At 43.5% G+C, this 12,179-nt stretch overlaps 1 protein-coding gene across 2 annotated transcripts in view; it reads left to right on the top strand.

The window, feature by feature from the left end:
• Nucleotides 1-11,610, top strand: part of LOC306703617 (SH3 domain-binding protein 4) — a 31,756-nt gene extending 20,146 nt beyond the window's left edge. For both annotated transcript variants that reach the window (XM_079169623.1, XM_079169624.1), the window contains 2 exons: nt 9,081-9,269; nt 9,956-11,610. In XM_079169623.1, the coding sequence (XP_079025749.1) occupies nt 9,081-9,269; nt 9,956-10,180 (414 nt within the window). In that variant the 3' untranslated portion in view covers nt 10,181-11,610. The remainder of the gene's footprint in view (nt 1-9,080; nt 9,270-9,955) is intronic.
• Nucleotides 11,611-12,179: the final 569 nt, after the last annotated feature.

Below are 12,179 nucleotides of genomic sequence, written 5' to 3'. Positions count from 1 at the left end.
TCTTTAAAGTGAACAAAGTGCTGATCTGTGTTAGCTGCAAGTGTACAACAACCAACTCTCTCAGGCACTTTGTTGTGCATCTTCTGTCATGGAAATGTGGATTTTCCTTGTCGCTTCAGACAGTACGGGTAGCGATTTTCATCCTGAGATGTCTATACGCACTGAACTCCCTCATCATATCTTGTCTGACTTATGCCTATGGCTTAATGCTACATAAACCTTATCATTTAAATTTTTTTTATTTTATGTCTGTGCCTGGTTGAAATACTACAACATTTTGGTTGAGTGGAATCCAGCTTCCCTGTTGCCTTTATGTTCCTGGACGTAGATTCTCCGTCAGTATATTATCCTACTGAGAGTCACTGTCAGAGGTCATGGACGTACTGCAGCTGAAGTAACACAGAGCAGATACACTGTAATTTACGCGAGGTTGTAAACACTAGTTAGAACCATTTATAGACAGAGAAACTGCAGTATGGAAAAGAACATAATAAAAGGTGGTGGCTGAAAATATGGCCTTTGAGGGAGTCCTGTACAATTGGTTTCTGAATATAGGTCTGTTTTTTGGTTTTCTTCTGTCAGGATTACACCTAAACCACTGGTTACTGTGGGGACAAAGCACGCAGCAGTCCAGCAAATTTGAGATTGCGAGGACTCTTTGTTTAACCGACACAAATATGCTGTTTGTTCCATGTGCAAACATCTGATGTTTGTTTTTTGTCCTCTGAAAAATTGGATTTTGTTGCGTGTGTGGGCCTCCGAGTAAAGCGAGTCTAAAGACTGTCAGATGAAATCCTCATCCTCCTCTCCTCTTGCCAATTTTCTATGTCACAGAATAAAATGTCCTGTTATTTGCCTGTGTGTCATTTGACATGGACAGAAGTCTATTTTTAGAAGAAAGAAAGCCAAATCAAAAGCACTGTGGTCGAATGTCTGAATCCATTGTGGTCTGCTTTGATTGTTGCGCATGTCACAAATATAGATTTTTCATTTCCATTGGTTCTGTATTCTGCTTCTCAGGCTGGTCGGTGTCGCCTGTATAACTGTGTGGAACGATAGATATTAGCTTGTTGAATAGATCAAAAGATGTGTCCGATAAGCCGGAGAGACAGAAATGTGAGGTGAACTGTGGGGGATTTGCAGCTTTGGATACACTTTGGTTACATTTTGATGAAACTCAAGAGTTTGTGCTTTTAGCTTTAGGCGATTATTAATTATGTTTGCAAATGATAATTACTAGTTCACAGGAATAACATACAACAAACAGATTATAACAGGTTACTAACAGCAAGCAGTGACAAGCCCAAGGTCTCAGTGGGGATCTCAGCAGCACAGCTTGAGATTTATCATCGTGTGTCTCTGGGCTGGCTGCCTGATGGCTCCATGCCTTTCACAGTTATTATTTCAAACAAAAGAAGACAAATCATCTTATAACAATGCATGGTTGTGCTTTTAGATTTATTCTTATTTTAGAGTTTTGAAGTACTGTACCACAGTACATCAACAACAGTTACATCTATTTATGTCATTTAAATTCACACATCTTTAGGATTTTGGAAGGTTGGACTAATGCTTTGTCCATACATATCAAGTGTGTCCCTGAGTAAGAATTTACATAGCTAGTAGTTTCTGGATGTTCACAGTTTATAATATCTATGTGAATGAAGCCACCATCACATATAAATCAGTCTCGTTGTGTTGTTGTTGTCAGCGGGTGATGGAAAGGATCCAGGTTGTGTCTATTGGATCTCAGGGCTGCAGATGTTTCCTGTCTCATTGTTCAGAAACTAAACAGAAGCTCCAGTTGTGGACCGGCAGGCGCCTGCAGTCGGTACGACTTCCCATAATCCTCCTTGACCCGGACCCCCTCTGCACAGATGACCATTCACAGTTAATAACTGTCAGTGTGACAGTTCTGTGTTGGATAACGATAATGATTTCTGTTAAATGTCAGCGTACGGCTGCACTACGCGTGGACATTTTACTCAATTCATTTGATTGATTATTACCCATCATAACTAATAGGTGATTAATAATTCAGGTGCATTTCACTGAAGCAGTAGTTTTGTCTTTTAAACATCAGAGCTGAACACAGAACTGTGTTTGTTCAGATACTCCTGCATGAAAGCTTCTGCAGTTAGATCTAAAAATGCCACATTTGGTCTCTCTTTGTGAATTCAAATCACTGCTGCTGAAACTGCTGCGCTGCTTCTCCAGGCTGCACTTACGTGAGTGTGCATGGGTGTTGCTGGACAGTCTTACTTTAAATATATTCGTACGGATTGGAATTATAAGGTACGTGTCCACTTGGATGAAGTGTCATGTTTAGCGAACCACCAAAAACAGCCTTGCATAACATAACTCACACTACAAACACACAGATACAGACATCTCTCTCCCACCCACACCCTCAGACCTCCGTTCCCACTGAAGTCGATGTACACGTAGTCCTGGACCCCGTGAAAGATCCTCTCCCTGATATCCTCCCTGATGGTTTCGTTTTGTTATGAGGGTCATAAAGAGGCATCAGTAATATTTTGAGACCGTTTCATAACCAGTTAAAAGTTCCTTGTAGTAACTTTAAAGAGGATTTAGTTTATTATGCTCTGCTAGAAGATCACTTACTGTTTGATGGTGGATCAACCAGTCAGCTCGCTCGACATGCAAATCCGCACTAAACCTTGTTTAGACTAGTCAGCAGAGCCCTGAAGCCTCGCTCCCACTGCCGTACAGAGTGCTGGTTTTCTCTGGTTTATTCAAAGTTTATTTATATTGAACATGACACAATGCACACGTCCTTGGGTCCCCAGTAAAAAGTGTGAAGTAGATCGGACGAACGGTTCTCGAGGTATGTGAAGGACAGACAGACAGAGATCCCTCGCTTTATAGTTTGATTTGGGAGGTGTTCACTGTGAGCTTCAGTGACCTATAGTTACCCTTAACGCCGTTCTGCTGCTCACAAAGACGTTAACTTGTATCTCAGCAGAAGCATAATTGCAGCTTCAGTCTCATTAAGTTATTGATTGCGATTGGTTTGAGTTATTGTTATGGATTTAGAAAGCTTAGGTTGTTTCTGGATGAAATCCTCAACATGATTGCATTAGAAATCCAATCCATAGTTTCACTCTGGCATTTGTGCTTGATTCCGATTTTCTTTCAGCATACGTTGTTTTATGATGTGGGTCGGCTGCCCTTCTCGGTCAGGACACCTTTGAAGAAGAGATGCTTAATTCATCTTCCCAGATTAATGGCTGCGACTGTAGGAACTATTTCTAATGGATCAAATGACTCTTTGTAATGTGAAAGCTGTCGAACTCACAGAAAATGATCGCCCATCTCTGCAGTCCCACGCAGCTCTAGGGAGCGTTAGTGTCTTAACTCGTGGTTTGGGTTTTTCAGGCTGTAGCTGTACTGTTCTGAATCACTCTCTGGTCTCTACAGCACTTTGGTCAACATGTGTTGTTTTCAAATGTGCTGTATACATGAATTGGATACCAACATTTTGACTTTGACTTCAGCACTCTCAGGGCTCTCATAGCGTCACTTCAGAGAAGAAGCTGTAAAAACCCACTATAAAGACCAGCAGTGAACAGCACACGGACACAGTTTAAGACTATCTGCTCAACAAAGTGGAGCATTTAGCAGCTGAAGAGACAGAGATTTCCCTCAGGAGTTGGTGGAAACAAAACAGAGCTAGAAGAGGGTGAATATTGGACACAAACACTCTCCTACTGATTCACGTTGCTCTGTAGCAGCTGGATGTGGAATTAAGCAACTGATTGCTCACAAGTTCAGCATGTCGGCTATAGAGCTGATGATGTGTCAGCGTTGTGTTCACAGCCTGCTGAAAACAAGTGGCCAAAAAAATCAGTCACTGCAGGTTGGAATGAAGATTAAACAATTTAATATAAGACACAAATGGGTGTGACATAAAAAAATTGACATAATCAACATGACGGTTAAATATTTCTTAGAAAACAAGGAGTGTACAGACAGACAGGATTTCAGGGCAGTTGACACATGGCGCTGGTTCTCCTCAGTGCTTCCTCATTTCTTTACTGAAGGGATTCTATTCATTTCTTTTTGTCCAAGTGTTATCTTTATTTTATTCTCTTTTTGTGGCGTTTTGTTGTGACATCATCGTATCGTCGTGTTTGTTGTGTGTATTATTTTGCCTGTGTAAAAGAAACTAAATACTGCGATGAAATGAACAGATGTCTACAAAGCCTTGTGAGATGCGCGTCACTGGGCCGGCCTGCACAGGTCCTCACTCCCTCTCTCTGTCTCAAGCTGCAGCAGATATCTTTTGGGATTTACACAGGAATTTAACGTGCAGAACAAAAAGCAATCCGCCCCATATCTCTCTCTTTCTCCGTCTGCTCCTGTCCTGCTGTAACCGACCGACTCTATCGGCTCAGAAAGACTTTTCCTCCAGTGCCACCGTGGCATTGACGGTTGTGGTTTCGGGTGAAATTTCTCAACAGCTATTTGATGAGAGAACATAAACGACTGAATCTTATTTCATAGTAATCCATCCAAGAGGTGGACCGACTGACCGAGACACTACTGAGACAACAGTAATACATCACATATCTTTTTCTCTTTGTCTTTATTGTGTATTTTCTTTGTGTTTTCACTGTTGTTAATGGAACAGACGTTTTCACTTATTTAAGACTTTCTGTCTCACGTGACAAGAATATAACTGAATGTGAGCTTCTCTCTTGCTCCATCTGTTTGACTTCCCCCTGAGATTCTGTGAGTGAAGAAGGAGAACCAGGGAAAACCCTCCTCCTCTTGCTGCCGACAGACAGTGAACCGACTTAAAGAACCTGCAGCATGAGCCCACAGAGGTGGAACCTTTGTTGTGTCTTGGTGCTAAAAGGAGGATTTTCATTTCGGCTCTGCAGCCGAGCGTCTGACCCTCCTGAATTATTTGCGGTGAGATCAGTGCGGCAGGTTAGAGCCTGGGAATAATAATAACATCCTATTCCTGGAGGAGGACTCTGGAAACTGGAGCAGCAACCAGGCCCCCTGTGTGTGTGTGATTGGCCCTCTGCCTCGCCATTCTCGTACACAAATCTAGATTTGAGTTTTTCCACCATCTCCAGCCTCCTTCCTCTGTTCCTCTCCTCTCCTTCGCTGACTGGGTGTGGCAAGCTGCTGCTTTTGGAGTAATTAACTGAACAACAGATCACTCGCTCTCTGGAGATTAAGGCCTTGTTTGTACTTCGGAGCCAGTTTATGAAGAATAAAGGGAGTTCACTTGTGGGTAAAATGCCCAAAACCAGCACCCGCAGTCTTTAATCTCACCCCGCATCCCCAGATTTTGGTTGGGAGGTTGAGGTTTGTTCGCAAAAAAAAAAAAAGGTAAAGAGACGAGAACGCAGGTTTGAAATTGCAAAAGGAATGAAATTGCAAAGCCACAGTGCGGCTAAGATGGAGTGTAGAGGCTGTAAATGGGAAACGTGGAGGAAGTCAGATGGAAAATGAAGATGGGATAGAAAAATAATACAGAGGAGATTGAAGTGGAGAGATTGAGTGTCAGTTTTGTAGCTGAGAGTCGAACCTGAAACAAGATGACGGAAGAAACAAATCATTTATCAAAAAGCTCACTGTTGTGTATACCAAGGGTTTAGTTTTGCTGTTTTCTTCGGATGTGAAAGCAGGGAGGGACTGTGTGTGTGTACGTGTGTGTGTACGTGTGTGTGTGTGTGTTTTGGTGTGCAGCGACAGACATGATTGAAGCGCCCGCTTGGTTTCCACGTCAACGTTATCTCTGAAAATATGTCTGCAGGAATTTTCTTCTCATTTTGACAAGCAGATGATTTATGCAGCTGGGGGGGGGGGGGGGGGGGGCCTCCAGGGCTTCAGAGAGCTGATTGGTTAACGTGTGAAACAAACTCTGTGGCATTTAACTAAAGCACACACACACACACACACGCTCCCATAACTTGTCCACATAGACCAGCTGACATTTAAAAAGAAGCCCAGCACAGCATTTAATTCTCCACTGTCTCTGCATATTGTTGCGGTGCAAAGAAGCTGTTTGAATTGCTGGAACGACGGTGCACCCGGCCCCCGTCTACTGCAGTGCAATTATTAGTTTAAAATTGGGCTGGAGACTCTCAGGGCACGACGCTCAGTGATAAATACTTAACAACACGCCATCAAAGATTTACAGCAGCCAGAATGTTTCTCAGGGAGAGACCAAAGTGCAGCTTCACAAAACTTCTTCTTTATGCTCTGAACTGGACTCCATTACATATAAAAAATTCAACACACTGTGCTTTCATAAGGCGTGTGTGTTAATTACGATCTATTGCCCCGAGTGTGATCGTTCATTCTCGACCTTGGGAATATTAGTGCAATAGCATAATTAAGATCCAGAGAAAAACTCCCTCTGCTAATAAAGACCATGAGATGCACTTGAGAGCTCTGCAAAAACCCAGCAAGTGGTCAAGTACAGATTCCCTCAATGTTCCATCTTGGGTTTTAACCCTTTTAGAATGTAAAACCATGACCAACTTCCCAGCATAGACATGAGATTGAAATCGATCTCAGGACCATTTCTGTGAAGGGTAGGGATCAGGTTTCCTATAGACCAGCAATTAAATTGGATCTGTAGGGAATTAAAAGGCTGCTAAGACCCCTAAAAGAAAGGCACCAGGGAGTGATGTTGGAGGAGTTATTGATCAAGTCCCTCTTTAATTCACATGTCTTCTTATAATAGAGAGGTCTGATACTTAAATGCCTTCACTAAGTTCAAGTAATCACCATGAACTCTTAAAGGGACACTTTCCAACATAGTTTGGGCAGCAGGCTTTGACAGGACACATCACACCTGGTTCATTTCAGTTCCTCAGTCAAAACCTTTCAGGCAAAAGAAAAAGGTGGTGGAGGAAATAAGTGAGGAGTGTTATGGATGAAGATCTCACTCCACCAGGATCCTCAGTATCATGGATGTGTTCTTACAGAGGTTATGCTATGCTAAGCTAACAGTCTCCTGGCTCCAGTTCCATATATACCGCACAGACATGAGATTGAAATCGATCTTCTCACATAAGTTGTTGCAAGAAAGTGAATTAATACGTTCCCCCCACTAAAACTAAGCTGATGTAAGAAAGGTTGTGATTTGTAAAAACTATGGATGACTACAGACACAATCTTATTCTTTATCAAAATGTTTGCTTGACTTTTACTAAATAAACAAAGCAGACTGTTGTTACCAAGCAGCTACCGTTGCACTCCTGTGCAGTGACAGACTTTTCAACCTGTAGTAAGACAGGAAGTGATCCCCTTTTATTTTGGCAGGGATTTCCTGTCGTTGTTATCCGGCGAGGAAACAGGTGCTTGTCAAAGGGTTTATCTCCCTGGCAGCCTCTTCCACAAAGACCCAGAAACAAACAAGCGTTGTGTGATTGCAGCGCAGTCGGTCGCTAAGAGTTAAAGTAACAACAAAAGTGTCCCTGAACTTAATTTGAGTAATGTGATTTTGGCAGCCGAGTGATCTCGGAGAACAGCGGGCAACGTCTGATTGGCACAGACCTCCTCTCCTCTGGTGTCCTCTCAGAGTGAGAGAGGCTGCTGGAGCATGGCATCTGCATTCCTTACCCCCTCCCCCCTCCATCTCTCCACCCCCCCCCTCTCTCCTCATATCCTGCCGTTCCACACATTCCTGCACATGGAGCTGAAGCCCAAACTGGAGCTTTAAATTCACCTTCGCTCTGTTGAGTCTGTAATTCAAAGGCTGCGTCCCAGTGTGTCAGGCTAGCTCTGTGTGTGTGTGTGTGTGTGTGTGTGTGTTTGTGTGTGAGTGTGTGAGTGTGTACTTCTGTCTTTGTGAGGACCATGGGTTTTAGACCTGGCTAACGAGGACATGTAGAAAGTGTGGACATTATGAAAAGTTTGGATTTCTTCGGAAAGTGAGGCCATTGTTAGAAAGCGGTCCTGGTCTGGTTAAATATATTTAATCAGCATTTTTTTTCTTGCCGCTTATATCATCAGTTAGTTTTTAGTTTTTAACTTCTTAGACTCATAATCATGATTATTACTTAAAATACTTTTAATGCCTAGGGGATGCATTATATTTGTATGGACATACAAGTGTGTCTGCAAATGTGTTGCATGAATACATACATGTGTATCCGTCAGTGCAAACTCACTTTGTATTTGCATTTGTGACATTTGTATTTGCAAATCCCCAGTGGCGCGCTGCAGGTTGTGTCCGCTGTAGGAGCAGACTTGAGTCTCCGCAGTGTTTTCTGTTCCCGCTAACACCAGCGGTCTGGGCATAACTGATGAAGACAAGCAGGTTACGGAGGCTGATGGGAGGAGCTGGGCTCCTGTCCAGACCAGTTAGAGCCAAACAAACAGGAGCCACGTCAGCACATTGCATTTTGCTTTGCCTCAACAGCAGTGGGACCTGAAGATGGAGATGTTGCTGAGCTGTCTAAACTTTGGTGCAGAGCAAGAAAGCTAGACAATTAGTGTTCGTTACTGACCCCAGTGCTTCTTGAACACCACCCTCAGGACAAACCACAGCTAAATCATCAGTATGTTGCCTTTAGGAGATGCTGGAAAAGGCTTTAGACTTTAATCTTGTATCAGCATTGGTCACCAGGCGTTTTTTTCCTCCCCCTGGTTCAGATGTGACATAAATCCTGAGTGTTGTTGTGGAAGCAACATGAGGCTCTTATTTCTATTTCCACCAGAAAGCATTTGAAAAATGCACAAAGCTCAGATTTGCAGGGGGATTGGAGAGGCAGGCTGTGGAAAATAACAGAGGATCAAGTCAGTGCAATGAAACCTGTATATGTTCATTTATTAGTCTCTATGTAGAGGTTGGTCTTAGTAAAACTTCAATGACTTCTGCTCAGTTCCCATCTTCACTAGACTCCTTGTTAACAATTCAATAATGTCCTCTCTCTTACCCCGCCGTCGACTGATTCCCAGTCAGAGCTCATTTCTGATTTTTCAATTCAGGCCCCACATTCCTCCAGATTCCACTTCCACCATTTCAGGCTGTACTTTTCTCTGTTATTTATTCACTCACAAAGTCCTCTTATTTCCATTCACTGCAGGCTCTTTTGAAGATGGACTGTCAGGGTCTCGTGGCCAGACTGGTCATGGACTTTGTCCTCCTGACCACGGCCGTGGAGGTGGCAGGACGCTGGAGGGAGCTCGCCGAGAGGCTCGTCAAGGTGTCGCGCCAGCAGATGGACGCATATGAGGCGCCGCATCGCGACAAGAACGGGGTGGTGGACAGCGAGGTACGTCCGTCTCACAGGGGATTTCTGTTGTCTTATGGCGGTCACCACCGAACGCAAAGCAAATATTTAACGCGGTTTGATTACACACAAAGTCAACGCAAAGACACAAATAGATGCGAATTATCGCCGGGTGACGTGAAGGATGCGAGAAAATGCGCAAATTATGCTCATGCTCGGTTCATACCGCTGCAGTGAACCAGCCGACGTGTTGCTTTACAGTGAATACATCTCTTTGAAATTCACTGAGCGCCTCTGGATGATGTTATGAACCCAGATAAACGACGGCGTTTGGTTTTCCTCCGAATTCCACAACATGAACAAAGCAGCTATAGAAGTTGATGAAACACTGTTGGTGTTTATATGGAGGTACGCCCCCTCCCCCCTCCCCCCCTTCTCGTCCGTTGAATCCATTGCGATTGACGCAAATAAACACAAATGATACTGCAGTCAAACTCACATGAGTAACGCAAGGTGAACATTAACTCTGCGCGTGTCAAAAGTTTGACAGTCCAAGATCAACACCCCAACACGACCATCATGTTCAGGTCAATGCACCTGTTTCTAAAAGCTTGTTAACCATTTGAACCGTGTAACAGGCATTGAAAGGACACAATCAGCACTGTCAGTGTTCAGACGCGTCGGTGTATCAGCAGATCACAGGATGTTTTGTTCTCTCCTGTCTGCAGGCCATGTGGAAGCCGGCGTACGACTTCCTGGTCACGTGGGCCGCTCAGATCGGCGACAGCTACAGGGACGTGATCCAGGAGCTGCACATTGGCTTGGACAAGATGAAGAACCCCATCACCAAACGCTGGAAGCACCTGACCGGCACGCTCATCCTCGTCAACTGCCTGGACGCCCTGCGGAGCTCCGCCTTCAGCCCCGCCGCTCAGGACGACTACGCCATCTGAACTCTCCCCATCATGACTCCTGATGTTAACCCTGCCGGTGTGTGTGTGTCCCCCCCACACAGGCTCACCTCGCTCTTCTGGAGCACTCGGAAAGTCACACAGTTTGAAATGTTGCATATCAGCTGTCTTGCTCACTCTGAATGCCACTACTGCTGTCGTATGTTGTTTTGTTCCTGCGGCGCTGCCTTTAGACCGCCCACTCCCCCCACGTCTCTGCCGCCGGCCAAACAACACAGCGCTGTATGGAGCTCGCAGTATTCACAAAGACTCTTTTAATAGTTGCTGTCTTGCATAGTTATGTATTTTTGTACTCTTATTATGGCACAGCATTTTTTTAAAGCAACACTATGAACCTTTTGGTTAAGAACTGTGGATTGAACGCCAAGAAAGTCACTTTTTAAAGAAAAAGACACTTTTAGATATCGTATCCTCGTTACCGTAGCCTTGTCACGTGTCAAATCTGTTCTATTTATTTTGTCACTTTCTCTTCTCTACTTCAGGTTGTCTCTCTCACCGCGGTCCTGCTCATTTCAGAGATCCAAACATTCGTCTGTCAGTCGGTATTTGACCTAGCACCGAAAAAACTGAATAATTTATTAATCTTGCACACCAACTTTGAATCAAGCTCTCCACTAATGCCAAAACATTATGTCAACTAATTGAATAGTTTTAACAGTCTACATTGATAGAATTTAAAACATTCTCTGGTTTCAAATTCTCAGATTTGAGAAAATTCGTTGTCAATTTAATAATTAACTGTTGGTCGTACAAAACAAGTGATTTGAAAATGACGATGGACATTCTGAACTGTTTTATGAATAAACTGTTATTGTATCAAGCTGGACAGTTCATCCTCGACTTTGTTAACATCTGTTACAAACTCAACAAACTCAACTCAAGGTCCACTCAGTCACTTCTTCTGGTGCTTTTGACCTCATCTCATGGTCTTCATCAGCAGATTCAGTTTGCTCAGTTGTCATTTACATCAACAGGGATGAGAAGTCTGAGACGTGCTCCGCCGATGAGACTAAAAGCTCCAGAACAAGTGAGAAAGTAGACTGAGTTGAGTTTTTTTTTGCGATTAACGAATGAACTGTTGATTATTCTTTTTAGATTAAGAAATATCAGCCTTACCTTCCATATAACAATCCAACTGTAGCCGCTCATTTCTCAACTCTGTGTCTCTGTGTCCTGTATTTCCTTTGTCCCATGGAAGTAATTGTTACCAAAGCTTGCCAAAAATGAATACAGCTCTACACAGATGACCTTGTACAATGTTCAGACCACTGTTGTGATGACACTGTCTGTCAATGCTTCTGGTTAGGTTTTTGTCTCAGTGCTGCATACTGTATAATGTGGTGAGTTTGAAAACCTTTTTGTGACTGCGTACTTTTGTGGAAAAGACTAAATAAAAAAATGTAAATATTTGGACACAATATTTGTTATATTATACCTAATCTCTATCAAAAGAATTCAGAATTTGTAGGCAACGGGACAAGATTTTTGGTTTGTATTGCAATTAGTATTGACCTGTCACATTTGAGAGAGCTTTGGGTGCGTACAGGTTTGGAGGAACCCATCGGCTTAACGTCTGGTGAAGATTTAGCTTTTTATTGATCTCTTTAAACAGATATTTGCATATGCATGCAGGTGCAGCCCAGTCTCTCAACTCCAACTCCATTCTGGGGCCTCATGTTGCTAATTGAACTGAAAACAATGACCGGCACACTGAGGAGGAAGTCCCAGATATCTGTTATGCGGATATCCGCTGGCTACACCGGAACCCCCCCCCCCCCAAAATACTGCACGTTGCCCCCAGAAGCTGAATCGCCATCAGGCCCATAACCAATGACTTCTGAGACTGGATCGTACCTGTTTCTGGCTGTCTGGTCTGTTGTGATAGTTTTCCTGTAAAAACACACGACAACCATAACGTCACTGTCGGGAGGTTTTCCTTATCTGAAACAGGAGCGACAGGCTGCCATGTTTTGTGTGTTAT

The sequence above is a fragment of the Pholis gunnellus genome (genome assembly GCF_910591455.1).
Source record: "Pholis gunnellus genome assembly, chromosome: 12".
NCBI lineage: Eukaryota > Metazoa > Chordata > Actinopteri > Perciformes > Pholidae > Pholis > Pholis gunnellus.
The sequence above is the reverse complement of the archived record's forward strand: the minus strand, read 5'-3'. Positions and strand labels throughout refer to the sequence as shown.